The sequence below is a fragment of the Zea mays genome, chromosome 2 (assembly GCF_902167145.1).
Source record: "Zea mays cultivar B73 chromosome 2, Zm-B73-REFERENCE-NAM-5.0, whole genome shotgun sequence".
NCBI classification, from domain to species: Eukaryota; Viridiplantae; Streptophyta; class Magnoliopsida; order Poales; family Poaceae; genus Zea; species Zea mays.
The window spans coordinates 31,813,171-31,828,347 of record NC_050097.1 but is presented as its reverse complement, the minus strand read 5'-3'; the positions used below and the strand labels follow the sequence as shown (position 1 = coordinate 31,828,347).

Genomic DNA, 15,177 nt, shown 5'->3' with positions numbered 1-15,177 from the left:
TACCATGATCTTGTAAGCTGTTGCATCGTATGACCTTTGGATATGGCATGCATATTTTGGACTGCCAGGTAGCTGCAACGACATAAACGTTCTCCACCGTTCAAACCTTTTCGAAAGGCATCTAAGCGGTGACACACCTCCTGTTTCGTTCACTGTGAATGGTCACACGTACAATATGGGATATTACCTAGCAGACGGGATTTACCTTGACTGGCCCACATTTGTAAAGACAATCCGTAATCCGTACAACGTTAGAACGCAACACTTTGCCACAATTCAAGAATCTGCTCGAAAAGATATTGAACGAGCTTTCGGTGTACTCCAGAAGCGATGGGGTGTGGTCCGTGGCCCTGCTTACGGTTGGAGTCCTGAACACATTGGGGACATAATGAAAACTTGCATAATATTGCACAACATGATAGTAGAAGATGAAGGTCCATTGGCGTTGAACACAACTTTTGAAAACATCGGAGTGGTGGCTGACACAAGTCAAGGTTCAATGGAAGAGCGCAACGAGTTCGTCAATCAAAGGTACAACCAACTCAAAGACCTTAACAAATATACTCAGCTTCAGGTTGATCTTATCCACCATCATTGGGCGCGTCTTGGATCCGGAGTTGCATAGGAGGCAATCAACGGAGTTGTGTCATGTCTGTTATGTGTCATGTTTGTTAGTTTATCTTGTTTTAGTGTCGATCATACTGTCTGCTGTCTTAGTGTCAATGTAACTACTCCTTCAATTCAATAACATGAAGTAGTGTTGTCATGCATGCACATGTGTGTCAAATTGTTCAAAAAAAGTACAGCATGCTCACAGTTATTCAAAACAAATAGTTCAAACAAATAGTTCAAATAAATAACATGACATAAAGCATCCTAATGACAGAAAACCAAGTAGGAAAAACATTCTGGTACAAACCAGAAATCAGGCTGATAACAACATCCTCACACAAAGAAGTCCGAGTACGCCTCATTCAGAAACGATAAAAAACAGATTGATAAACTGATCATCACTTGGTCGATGAGGTTGACCCAGTAACCCTAGCCAATATCTCTTGTTGCTTGGCTTCATAATACTTGCAGAGAAGAGGGTTACATTTACTGAGATCCATGCTTAAGATCATGATCTCCTCTTCCTTGTCCTCCTTTAGTTTCTGCCTTTCCAGCCTTAATTTCTCTAGGTTCAACTTCTTCTTTTCTAGGAGCAGTTTTTGCCTCTCGTTTTTGTTCATTGACTCCAACTTCTTTTCCTCAGTTGTAACAGCTGTTTTGTAGATAGAAAGGCGCTCCAAAGAAAGATCTCCCATCCGTGTCATGAACTCCGAATCTGATGAAGATGTGTCCACAGATTTAGTTTGCTTTGCCTTTTCCTTCGAAGAATCTCGACCCAGTGACCTCTTGGATGTGAAGCTAGTTGGTACAGATTCTTCTGCATCCACATCGACAGTGTAAGATTGGGTGGGATTAGCGTTGCCATGCTGATTTTGTTGACCCATGTGGTTGTCCATCCATTTTGGTTGGTCCTTAAGTATAGCCCAACAATGTAAAAAGTGGAAAGGCTTCTTTTCAATAGCTGCAACCCTAGAGGCTGCAAGTGAAGTCTTGGAGATAAAAGCTGGTTAGACCAGGAACATATTTGTAAATACCTACAATACTTATGTAATGTTTCATAGTAAAGATGTACCTTGTCTGCGTCAATGAGTCCACTAGGATTCTGTCGGAGGACTGTCATCATGTAACCAGCAAAAGTGGAACACTGTGTTTTGATAGTATCCCATCTACTCATCAAAGATTTTGTGGACCTTTCAGGCAATGTTCCTCGTCTTGAGTTGTATGCTTCAGTAATTCGACTCCAAAATCCTTGACGTTTCTGCCCTGTGTTAATAATGGGATCGCAACTGACAGCAAGCCAAGCATGACAAACCCTAGTGTCCTCATCAGCAGTGAAGTTTGCTAGCTTTGTTCTTTGAGTAGGCTTTTTAGGTACAACTGGTGTCCTTGATCCCTCGACGTGGCCATCAACTGGAATTTCAGAATGTTGAGTTCCCATAGGCTGCTCGTCAATCTGGCTAAGGAAGCTTCCATATTGAGACATCACCTGGTTCCAATCACTTCCCATTCTATGCAACAGAAGCAGAACAAACATGACATAAATCAACATAACAATTGGTAATGAAGTAACGCAAACAAACTGCAACATAACTGAATAATAATTGTACTAGCTGAAACGATTTCAGTTTACAACGACCAGAACACTCAAAACCCACAAAAGCATGATCATACAAACCCTAGCACCTTTTCAAGTTTTCATCATACAGATGTGGTTACCGTACATACTACATTACTAGTACTGAAGTTAAACCTAGACACTAGTAGGGATATGTGTCGTCGGTTGAGTAGTCACGACCATCGTCGTAGCCGACAAGTTCGTCATAGTTAATTGGTGACTCTTCGTCTATCAGTAGCTCGTCTTCTGAAGCATCTTCTATCAGAAGGTCCTCTACTGGTTCCTCTTCTTGTCGATTTTCGTTTACTTCACAGTTAGGCATATTTTCTACCTCCCACTGAGTTTGCACTGCTACGTCTTCAAGATCCTTGGCGAGGTCGTCAATCTCAACTAATGCTCGGTTCATTTCATCCACCAAAGGTGAGTTGAAAGGTTGGAAGGCTGATTTGACGACATCAACGATGTCACAACTATGCTTTTGAACAACTCTGAGCAAAGTAGCCAGTGCTTTACACAGCTTTTCGTTCTCCGATTCCATGGCTACATCAAACACAGTGTTCTATTAGTTAACATCGCCTACAAATTAACTATCTTAAAGAAACTTGTGCATATACCCTATGACTACACAATTGTCATGAACCCTAAACCATGAATGTACATTCCAACTCGCAGTACAAAAAACACAACACAAATCAGGGAGAACACAGTGTGGCCACATCCAATTTTTATGTATTTGTGTGCAAACAATTATCTGAAATGTCCAGTTTTTTTCAAATACAAGTTACAGACCGTGTTGACATAAAAAGGCCTCATGATCTGGGAGTTCGGACAAAACAATCAGGGTTTCATGGATCAAATTCATGTTCATGATAAGGAATGCTCCGGATCTGGGAGAAAAAACCCCGCAAACCCTAAATGCCTTGGCCCAAACCCGGTATAATAAAGACATCAGAATACAAATTACGGTAATGAATCGGTAGTATACGCAATGGATTTGTGTAGATCGAACCTCGTTCTACGCGGATCTGGTTCGGTGGAGCGAATGGAAGAGGAAGACGACGACGGCAACGAGCTTCGCTTCCTTTTGCCGGCAACCTTGGACGAACTCGGCGGACGACCAAGGCGTTTGCCGATGGCGACTCTCCGACGACGAGCTGGGGGAACCTCGCTTGGAACTTGGGTTACGGTGGGTCGCGACTCGTCGGTTGCAAGGGCTGTGACCTCTACGCCGCCAGACCCGCCAGCGCAAGCCCTCTTCTCTCCCACATGCCTCGATGCCGGCGGCGAAGCACGCCGGATCGAGGGCTCGGCCCCGGGAGATGCAGTCGCCAGCGCAGGGTAGGAGGAGGCGGAAGTTTCCTCGTGACGGCTGGTGGATCCGTCACGCGGATAGCGCACGCTGGGAGGCCTCCACATTTAGGGTCTCTGCCACATCATCTATAATTTAGGGGACGCTTTAGAGGATCTTGTTGGAGGCATAGGGGACCTGACCGTCTCCTACATTTACCGGACAGGAGCCTTTACAGGTCCTTGTTGGAGGCAGCCTTAGGCCTCAATGATCTTTTTTACATTAGAGACACAATGTATGTTATGTGTTTTTTGGGTCACTAATGACTATACACGTCGCTATGTACTGATTTTATCACATAGAAAGTAGACGGTGGGCAGGAATAAGATTTCTCTTCGTCTCTGACGAAGTTTTAAATATATGTCATTGTCAGCCATTTCACCATTTGTATACTCATTATTCGGTTATTCCCTTCTTTACACATACCATTCAAAAATATTGCTGTTGTTTTGTTCAAATTTACGTGTAATGTAGCGACACACAGTCCAATATCTAGTTGATCCAACGAAGTGCAACGTTCCTCACGTGGCAGCGGTCGAACTCCTAGTACGCAACAAGACACCCGCAGCCACACGCCCACACCCACAGAACGCAAAATTTTTTTTGCTGCGGCCGGCTGTAAACCATGATGTTTACAGTCCTCACAAAAAGAGGATATACCCACCCGTAGATTAATAATACAACTAATGTGCCATTTGGTTTACGAAATGTAACGTAAATAGTAATGATAACGATTCACACTCGAATACTGGCGATAACAAATTTGAATAAAGATGTATTCATTTGTAGTGTGGTATCGATTACGGTTGTTCTTAAACAAATATGATCTAACGTTATTAGTTACTCATTACGTTACCAATATGTGAACCAAACGTTATCTGATGGACCTGTATGTAAGTCTATTCTTATTTCTGTGAGGGAATGCAAACATTCCGGGCTGCAGCAAATTTTTTTCCCACACAACGCGCACAGAAACTACAAAGTACCAAGGCTAGTCTCAAACAAGGCGCCTGCAAACCACACATTTCACGGGCTACAGAAAACTATCAAAGCTAGCCTGGCGTCCAACGCCAACCGGACAGTCCAAGCCAGGCCTGTCGCCGACTCGCGGAGTCGCGGTCCCGCAACGGGAAAAAAATTTGTTGCAGCCGGACTGCAAACCAGGCCGTTTACAGCCCCTCACAAAAATGAGGATATGCCCCACCTGCAGGTCCACCAGATAACGTTTTTGTTGTATTATTGACCTGCAGGTGGGGTCTATCCTCATTTTTGTGAGAAGCTGCAAACGGCCTGGTTTGCAGCCCGGCTGCAACAAATTTTTTTCCCCGCAACGATTCCCAAACACCCGTAACCCGTTGCACTCCCCACACCATGAAAACAGGTGCCCCGTCGTCTCTCGCTCCGCTCTCCCACACGCAAACACGCACGCACACCGTACCCCTCAGCTCGCGCCACCGGCCACCGCACACAGAACGCGTGCTCCGTCCGTCCTCCCTCTGCCTCGCGCGCGCAGGGTTAGCGTGAGCTGATCGAGCAACGAGAGCTAGCTAGCTAGAGGACACGACACGATGGCCTTGCAGGTCACCGGCGGCGTGGGCTGCTGCTGCCCTCCGGGCAGTGCCCGGCGGTTGCCGCAAGCGGCGGCGCTGTGTCGCCCGCCCCGCGCGGTAGTGTCCGGCGCAACCAGGGTGGTGGAGGAGGACGAGGGCAAGGTGAGGCTGGGCGGCTCAGGCGTCGCGGTCACCAAGCTCGGCATCGGCGCGTGGTCCTGGGGCGACACCACCTACTGGAACGACTCCGAGTGGGATGGTACGTGGCACTCACCATTCACCCCCTCCTGGCTCCTGCTGCATGCTCGGCGTGTTCTCGTTCCCATTCTCGTTCTTGCTTGCTCTCGGGCGATCGGAGAAGAAAGTGCGGGCGTCTGACGTTTTCTGAAATCCTGGCCATGCTTCCCGTGCGCATAACCTGCCCCATTGCACTGCCAGGCCAGCAATGAATCGTACGTGCATGCTGTATGTGTAACTTGCACGCATGCTGCCAGTACTTCAAGGAAAACGGATTTGGCATGTTTTCCAATCCCTTGTCTTTAAAATTTCAAATCCTGCAGTATCATTATCCGCTATTTTAGGAGTATTTGAATGCACTAGAGTTAATAGTTAGTTAGCTAAAAATTTATTAGTAAAATTAGCTAGCTAATAAATAACTAGCTATTTATTAGCTAATTTGCTAAAAGTAACTAATATTTAAACTATTAGTTAGGCTACTTGATATATACAACTAATTTTAACAGTTAATTATTAGTTCTAATACATTCAAAGACCCCTTAGTAAATGGCCTACTCGATCCTTGCCTTAGACGTGACCGAATCATTTCATAGGGTCTATTATATGCATGGCTAGTTGCTAGTTGGGGCTAAAAAATTAGTCCAACTTAGTTTTAGTTAGCTAATAACTAGTTGAAGGCTCAACTAAAAACTAGCCAGTTGTTTGTGCTTTGCTACAATTTTTATATATTATATAAATAAATATTGAAATATCTATTCAAATATAATTATCGTTTATTTTTAAACATTAAGATACAAATGGTTTGGTGGTTAGTCCCACATTTCTAGAGCACGGGGTTGTGGGTCTCGCTATGAATTACTTTTTATATAATATAATTATTGGGTAACTGCGCGAATAGAGTCGGGTGCTGTATAGGCGCTCGGGTTCACAGGCTAAGGCCTGAGATAGCGCTGGGCATGGGGCCCACAAGGGTACGGCGCCGAGGCATGATGCGTGGAGTGGGCCTAGAGTGTCAGCGGAAGGTGTTCCAACCTTTAACTTGCATGATAGTTCGACTTTCAACCCTAAACTATAAAATCGAATACCGAGCACCTCTAGCTGTTAAAATCGATCAAATTTGGCCATTTAGTTAGTTTCAGAGTCAATTTAGTATTCTAAAAAAGTAAAACATGTCTTAACATCTAAAAATCTATTACATATTCTAAATAAAAAATAAGAAACTAATTATATTTTTATTAAAAATTATCTCATTGTTAGCAGCAGGAGAACAACATATCCTCTGATATTGGCAACATGCATTTCGAAAATCCTATCACTAGAAGGAAACTGAGAGATAACACTACTCATGCGAGCCACATTTGCTCGTAGCCTAGAGGGCCATGTTCGGCTCCTCCGAATTCTAGTGCCCTCCATGCGGGGGAGCGCTCAGGGGCCCTCCTAGCCTCTAGGGCTCCCCGACCTCTAATGCTCTTCATACCGCAGGACCAGATGCTAGGACCTCACGACCTTTGTGGTTCCCTCGGCCTCTTTGGGGCCCTCTAGACCTCCAAGGCTCTCCTAGCATCCTAGGGGCCATCCGGACCTTCGAGGGTCTCTCGATTTCTCGGGGTCTTCTAAACCTCTAGGGCCCTTCAGGTCAAGAAACAAGCTCATAGCTCAGCTAAGGCTTACAACCAAGCCTCTATGGCATTCTTTGAGACGTTCCTAGGGCAAGACGACGCCAGATAAAAACACATCCAAGGCGGAACGGACCTAGGTCGTACGACCGCAGTGCTCCGAGTGCCTTCGCTCATGACAACCATGTAGCATGGAGGGCTCTATATAAGGCTTATGTCCATCATATTAAAGGTGATGGACAATATTGTGGCCAAGGAATTGTACTATGTAACCACAACAAAGGGAAGTAGGTGTAACTGAGGCAACTTTATGGTGTGTGCCACCATCCCTATAGTTGGGAGAGTGCAACCCTCCAGCGCATGTCGCTCCTCTAGCTTTGTGTTAGGACCCTAACCAGATAGACTCCAAGCATGGAGGGCTCTCTCCTCTAAAAATGAGGGGTGGTCGTATCATTACAATAGAGAGTACCTTAGGGATGTGTTGTCCAAGTGTGGTGCTTAGCCTTGGGTCTCTACTCACATACGGTTGCTAGAGATCCATCTGATTGCGTATGAGAGTGAATCCTTGTGTGGCATTGAGTGATTGCATCGAGTGGCACTAGGTGATTGAGTTGCAAGCCAGTGGTGCTTGTTACTCTTAAAGGTTCCCACCTCCTAAATGACTTAGAGATTGTGGCTCCGTGGAAGCCCAAATGAAGTTGTGTGGGGCTCTTGAAAAGGCATTGTCAAAGATACCATGCTTATATCATGAAAGAAGCAAATAACAAAATTAGTTAAGCTAGTTGTAAAGAGCGCCAAGTGTTTTGGCTGGATTAAGTGCTAGAGTTTGGTTGTGACCACTCCAAGTGAGAGAGCGTGACTTGCGGGTCACCACTACCAAGAGGATATAAAACAACCTTGGGCTTGCCTCAATAGGGAGTAAGTGGTTGGCAAACTACCAAACCTTAGGATGAAAATATTATTTGAGTGTAATAGCATTTGTCTTTCCATTGGTTTAGTCGTAAAGCTCTGTCGATATTTGAATGTAATATTATTCACCCTGGCATTCATCAATCTAACATACATAAAAAGAACATAGGATATTATACATGGCTCAAACCTCTATAAATAAACATTTATAAATTAGTCATAATGGTGCGCTGGTCCTTGGATTAGTGTGCAAATAGCCCATGCGGCTACGCTCCTAATTCTATCTCTTTGTCCCTCACTCCTCAATCTTCTCGGGCACCTACGACACCCTAAAGTTGTTATGCGATGACACTTGCCGTTGGCAATAAAATTTATTTATTTCGTTCTATTGTATTATCTATGTTTTGATTTATTAGAAACACAGACAACTAAGATTCAAATAACTCTAAATAGATCACCCATGAATATATTTTTAGTAAGAAAAGTGCTATTATTTTACATTTTTTATTCTTAAAAAATATGATATGAATATTATAAATAACTTCCACTGTCCCAAAATATTAGCCGTTTTAGTTCCCGATTTTTATGTCTATATTTAAATATATGATGATAAATCTAGACTCTTATATAAAATAAATACATTAATTATTGCATGAATCAACACAAATTTTATTTTAGCGCAGATGGAATATTAAAAAAATCAGAAAACACAGTTTCAAACTAGCTAAAGGTTCAAATCTGGTCCAGTTTCGACAGCTGGAGAGTGTCGAGTGCCCGGTTTAATAGTTAAGAGTTAAAAATAGAATTTTCGTATACACAACGTCATACTTAAATTTAAAGAGTGTTTGAATGTAATAAAACTAATAGTTAGTTGTTAAAATTAGCTAGAGATATAAAAACATCCTGGCTTAGCTATTTTTAGTAAATTAATTAATAGTTTGCTAGCTATTTGTCAGCTAGCTAATTTCTCTATCAATTTTTAGTCAATTGGCTATTAGCTTTAGTGTATTCAAACACCCCTTAGTATGTCGATGACTAATATATTTCATTCCAAATGTACAGTAGGTGATTAGTTTTTTTTACTTGAGTTGCCAGACAGGAGACTGAGGGAAGCACAGGACGCGTTCGATGCGAGCATCGATAACGGGATGACCTTCTTCGATACTGCAGAAGTTTACGGTACAGCAGTAAGAAACTAAACTAAACAAGCTACATATAGCTCACTCATTCTTCCCTGCTCCTCCAGATTCAGTTCTGAAGGCACACCTGTATCTAACTAAGAATGGTTCTGTCCTACAGCTGATGGGAGCAGTCAATTCTGAAACTTTACTAGGAGGGTAATATACTTTCTTCTGTTTTTTGTTACTTTAACAAATTTACAAAAAAGAAAAAAAAATATGTAACAGTAATCTTGATCAAGACGTCAAGTGATGCATGCCTTGCCATCAGATTCATCAAGGAAAGGCAACAGAAGGACCAGATCGAGGTGTCCGTTGCAACAAAGTTCGCTGCCCTTCCTTGGAGATTTGGAAGGGGTAGCGTTCTTTCGGCGCTGAAGAAATCGCTAGACCGTCTAGGCCTAGCGTCTGTCGAGCTCTATCAACTCCACTGGTTGGTTCTTCCGCTCTCTATGCAGGTACATGTTCTTGTCCGTAAAAATGTAAGCTTTTATTTACGTTTTCATTATCTTTTGCCAGGCCAGGGATTTGGGGGAACGAAGGTACCCGATGCAGCATACGTACCCTTTGCGAAAGCTAAAATCTGATCGACTAGTCAGTGAACTCCGCTGTTCTGATTTTTACTGAGCATACATGGTGCAGGATATCTTGATGGTCTCGCGGATGCTTATGAGCAAGGCCTAGTCAAGGCTGTTGGAGTCTCAAACTACAATGGTTTGTACCATGTCTTTATCTCGCAAAAAAAAAAAAGATACTGCGCGCTCATTGAAATAACAGCATCTACTATGATTTTTTTATAATAAAGAGAAGCGCCTTCGGGATGCACATGCTCGCCTGAAGAAGCGGGGGGTTCCACTTGCTGCAAACCAGGTGAACTACAGCCTCATATATAGAACCCCTGAGTTGAATGGCGTGAAAGCAGCATGTGATGAGCTCGGCATCACCTTGATTGCTTATTCCCCGATAGCGCAAGGTAAAGAGCCCAATCATGCGATCGTGTTAAATTTAACAGTTTTGATTTGATGGAAGCCCAATCCATTTGTTTTGTTTTTTTTCAATCTCGTTTTCTGCACTGATTTGTTCCCATGATTCAGGTGTTCTGACAGGTAAGTACACTCCAGAAAACCCCCCTACTGGTCCTCGAGCAAACACATACACCCCTGAGTTCCTCGCCAAGGTTAGTGTACTGTAAACTGGAGCTCGCTGGTTACACTGACAGTCTGACACACAGCTTCAGTCTCTGCAATTCAACTTCGTTATCTGAAATCTGAAGATGCGCCATGTCATGTATGTACAGCTCCAACCACTTATGAACAGGATTAAAGAGATCGGAGCAAGCTATGGCAAGAGTCCAACCCAGGTATGGTGCTTCACCTACAAAAGCTTGGGACATCTCCGGATCAAAGACATTCGAGATGTACGAACACGGTTGATCTTCCCTTTGTTCCTTCGTTTCAGGTGTCTCTGAACTGGCTGACCTGCCAGGGGAACGTGGTGCCAATCCCCGGAGCCAAGAATGCCAGCCAGGCCAAGGAGTTCGCCGGTGCACTCGGCTGGAGCCTGACGGGGGACGAGGTGGAAGAGCTACGGACTCTGGCACGCGAGATCAAGGGCATCAGGATGCCCATCGAGGAGTCGTAGATACTCTGTATTTCACCAACCCATGTCGTAGCAGGCGCTGACGGAGAAGACGACGCAAGGATCTAGAAATAAACCAGGTTGTGTAAGTAGAATAGCTTCCAACGAATCTCAGGCCTAAGCATTGTAAGTATGCAATATTCATTTGCCGAAACCAGGGCTGTACCTCTGCTGCCTGTTCTCTGCTGAAAAAAAAGTTAGGATGGAAAGATAGAGACTATTGTGCCGCAAAACAACACAAAGGAAATTACTGAAAATGAAAGAAAAGTTACAACCTGTCCATTTGATTCACATTGTATGCAAATTTGTGACAACTATTATAATAAGGCTTTGTTCGTTTCTATCGGATTGGTGGGTCGGAACGATTCCTAGCCGGATTGCTTCTCTAATTTATATAAACTTTGATTAGCTGGAACGATTCCGGGTGTAATCCGACGTAAACGAAAGGCCTAAGAAAGAAAATCTCCAGGCTGGTCCCAAAAATCTTAAGGCTGGTCTCAAAACTCAAAAGTGTGAAGTATGCTACGAACATAACTATATCACGGAAATGTTCAAAAACTCACCTCTAGAGATATGATAGCCTCCACGCATGGCGTGATAGAGAAAATCTTCTCACAAAGGGCAAAAGATTTTTGAACCTCTGCTTCAGCTGTGCCCGTAGCCTATATATGTGTTCTAGACCGGACATTAGACGTATGCTTTGGCATACCTTGCCGAGTTCAGGACAGATTTGTCATCGTGGGTGCCACCATGGACCGCCAAGTTAGAAAACGGGTTTAGTTTGGGCCCATTTAAACCTACGACGTACCGTCTGCCTAGTTCAAGGATCTGAATGTCTATTCTATACTATTCTATTAAGAACCTAATGTGGGCGTCTTAGCGATACCATGGCTCTGTCCCGCCCTCCCCCTCCACTGTACGATCGACCCACGCCAACACATGGACGCGGATCCTGCCCACATCGCGCCCCCGCCTCACCATGCTCCCGCCCGCTCGTCTCGCCACGACTGCCGCCCTTGCTCCCCCGCCCCCGTTCCCGCGGCCTCAGCGTCGAGCCACCTGCCAGCGCCGAGAATTCGTGCCCCAAGCCCCATGACCCAGTTCTCCGATGGTACTTCCGTCCTACGCGACGCTACCCACGCTTCCCCCCTCGGCGTCGAGTTGCATGCCCGCACCGAGAATCCGTCCGCCCTATGCCCCACGACTTCGTTCTCCGATTTGGAAACACCGGCTTTCTCGTTCCACGATTGGAGCTCCCCCATTACCCGCGAATATGCAATTGGAGATCGATGTGATTTGGCAATTCGAGATCGACGTCGATTTGACAATGCCGAGCGCATCTTCCAAATCACGCCGACATCTATGCACACCAAATGTGCAAAAGCGCCTAGGGCGACGACATTGGTGCAAAGAATTGTGTTATGTTTGCCACACCCAGATGAAGATGCCGGAACGCGTACCATGTGAAGACGGCAAAGCCTGCGACCGAGATGGAGTCCGCGACAACTGACATTTATAAAGGCACTTCTTTGCAATTCTAATGACTGATATTTTACAGGTTCTTATGCCATAGAAATTCAACGGTTTAAATGAGGCAACTAGTCTAACACGCCGCTTCAAGAACAAATATGTGCATATAGTAAGTATTTGACGAATAGTTTGTATTCCGTTGCAACGCACGAGCACCATACTAGTCTAGAGTTTAAGAGTCGTTGGTGTATTTCACTCTAGATTTCTGCTTCATAGTTTCTTAGATACAGACAAAACAATACGTTGAACCATATAAACAAATAAGTAAAACTTTTAGAAAACTAGGTGCATGCTGCTAATAAATGTTAGGACGATTAGTCTGTCTCCAACAATTTCCTCTATATTTCTCCCCTTATACGTACTCTATTTTAATATCTCTCCCTAAAATATTCTTCCCTCATATTCAGTGCATCTCCAACAATTTCCTCTATCCATCTCCCTCTATACCAACTACCTTCCATAATTTATGTTACCGTTTCTAGAAATGAAGAAATGGTTCCCCGACCACAATCAATTACTCACCCTAATGCCCCCCTGAAATGCCCTTGTGCATTGCACATCAGCCCCAATTCTCATTCATTCGAGGTTAGGTGCATGGTCCTCGTACTTGTGGTTTGCTAGGGGGGCTTGCCATAGAAATTTCGCCCCCATATCCTAGATATGTATGATGGGGTGATCAACCCCACCGAGTTCCTCCAGATCTATGTCACTGCCATCCTCACTATCAGTGGCTACAAAGAAGTGATGGCAAACTACTTTCATGTGGATTTCACCGACTCGGTCTGATAATGGCTCATGAATCTACATGAGGCCTTCATATGGTATTGGGAAGATTCGTTGATAGTTTATGTCCAACTTCAAGGGCACATACTCCTAGCTCGATGTGGAGTCTAACCTCCATGTTGTATAGTAGCGACTTGGTGAGTCCCTGCACGCTTTTGTGTAGCGTTTTTGCCTAGTTAGAGACATCATTCCTGGCATATTAGTAGCCTCTATTGTTGATACCTTCCAACAAGCCGTTCATGATAAGAAGATGATTGAGAAGTTGGCCACCCTCAACACGCAAGACATCAAATAGCTACTCTCTCTAGCGGATAAGTATGTGCATGACATTGATGGTAGAACAAGGCATGCTCCTTGTGAGGTGCAACTAGGGCTATATGGCCCCATGACATCCCAAAGTGAGTCATGAAAGAAGATAAAGAAGGGAAAGGTTCTAGGGGTTCCCCAAAGTTATGCTGCCATAGAGGATGACAGCGAGCCTACCCTTCTGGTTAAGGTGCAACCCACCCCAGTGCCCAAAGGCACCAAGAAGTACTAGACCATTCATTGATCAAGTATATATGACCTAATTATGTGTGTGACATTTAAGGATCTAGCCGACCAAAAGCGCCCTGGTCAAGGGGGCCAAAGTAGCGACACCTTGATCGACAACGATAGAAGTGGGGCCATAGGCCCTAGAAAAAGAAAGAACTTGAGCCCAAGCACACTTGGGATCTATTCCCTAAGGAGCAAGGCAATGAACTAGAATTATAGGACCCATAGTAGATGGTTCCCTTTAACTACAGTACCACAAAGGAGTTCCCTTCTTGGCAATCCCTAAAGCTCATACACTAGGAAATGCCTATCATGGTTCCACGACATCACCCCATTAGGCCCCTTAAATGGACTGTCACCCCAATCTCCTTCAATTGCTCTGATTACCTCAACAACATGGTAGATGCACAAGTCCTCCCTCTCTTCATCTCCCCCGCCATCAATAACATCAAGCTTAGGCATGTCTTGGTTGATGGTGGGGCCAATGTAAACATCTTGTCGATGTACGCCTTCAATGACATACAAATCATGTTACGAAGCTCACTAAAGCATGCTCATTCATTGGAATATATCCTTGGGGATGATCCTCGAAATCGACTCCATCAAACTATCGACCACCTTCGATACTTATGTGAATTTTAACACATAATACATGTAGTTCACCATCACTAAGATCCACCTGCCCTGCAATACCATCCTCAACCACCCCATGCTCTACAAGTTCATGGTAGCCGCCCATTATAGGTACTTGGTCCTCAAGATTTTGAGGCCAAATGGCATTATCAATGTCCCCTATAATCGATTAGAGGTATTGGCAGCAATGGTGAAGCTGTATGCCATCATAAAGTGTGGCTTTGCAATAGCGTACATGTCAAGGACCACGGGCAACGTTTGTTGCGATCGTCGAGACCCTGGTGGTCCCTAAACCTTTTAAGACTGTCGGCGTTTCGAGACAGGGGGGTCCCTAAGCCGACGAGTGAGTGTGCTGCGTGCCCCAGCCCAGATGGGTCGAGCGCGTGGGCGAGCGCGAAGGGGGGAGAGGCGAGGTGGCTGGAGACGGGCGTGAGAGAGGTGGAAGTCCCGCGACCTTCGTGTTCGTCCCGCGCCCAGGTCGGGTGCGCTTGCAGTAGGGGGGTTACAAGCGTCCACGCGGGTGAGGGAAGCGAGCGGCCCCAAGAGAGCGCCTGTCTCGTCCTCGGTCCCGCGCGGCCAACCTTCTCTAAGAAGGCCCTGGTCCTTCCTTTTATAGTCGTAAGGAGAGGATCCAGGTGTACAATGGGGGGTGTAGCAGAGTGCTACGTGTCTAGCGGAGAGAGAGCTAGCGCCCTAGGTACATGCCAATGTGGCAGCCGGAGAGGTCTTGGCACCTTGATGGCGTGATGTCGTGGCTGTCGGAGGAGCGACGGAGCCTGGCGGAGGGACAGCTGTTGGAGCGGTCGAGTCCTTGCTGACGTCGCCCTGCTGCCGTAAGAGAGCTAAGAGCCGCCGTCGTCATAGAGCTTGGGGAGCGCCATCATTGCCCATCCGGCGGAGCTGGCCAGATGGGACGCTGGTCTTGTTCTTCGTGACCCAAGTCGGCTCGGGGTAGGATGATGATGGCGCTCCCTGTTGACGTGGCGGGCCTGTG

General features: G+C 45.3%; 1 protein-coding gene across 1 annotated transcript; it reads left to right on the top strand.

The window, feature by feature from the left end:
• Positions 1–4,989: 4,989 nt before the first annotated feature.
• On the top strand, positions 4,990–10,989 carry LOC100282766 (uncharacterized). The gene is made up of 10 exons (NM_001371883.1): positions 4,990–5,384; positions 8,983–9,074; positions 9,187–9,224; positions 9,337–9,498; positions 9,585–9,607; positions 9,708–9,779; positions 9,871–10,038; positions 10,160–10,242; positions 10,363–10,425; positions 10,524–10,989. The coding sequence occupies exons 1-10, from the start codon at positions 5,144–5,146 to the stop codon at positions 10,704–10,706; spliced, it is 1,125 nt and encodes a 374-aa protein (NP_001358812.1). The 5' UTR covers positions 4,990–5,143; the 3' UTR covers positions 10,707–10,989.
• The last annotated feature ends 4,188 nt before the right edge of the window (positions 10,990–15,177 follow it).

Coding starts and splice junctions, on each gene's coding strand:
- LOC100282766 (NM_001371883.1), top strand. CDS start 5,144: ATGGCCTTGCAGGTCACCGGCGGCGTGGGCTGCTGCTGCCCTCCGGGC. Junction 10,039..10,159: donor TTATTCCCCGATAGCGCAAG/GTAAAGAGCCCA, acceptor CCCATGATTCAG/GTGTTCTGACAGGTAAGTAC. Junction 10,243..10,362: donor CCCCTGAGTTCCTCGCCAAG/GTTAGTGTACTG, acceptor ATGTATGTACAG/CTCCAACCACTTATGAACAG.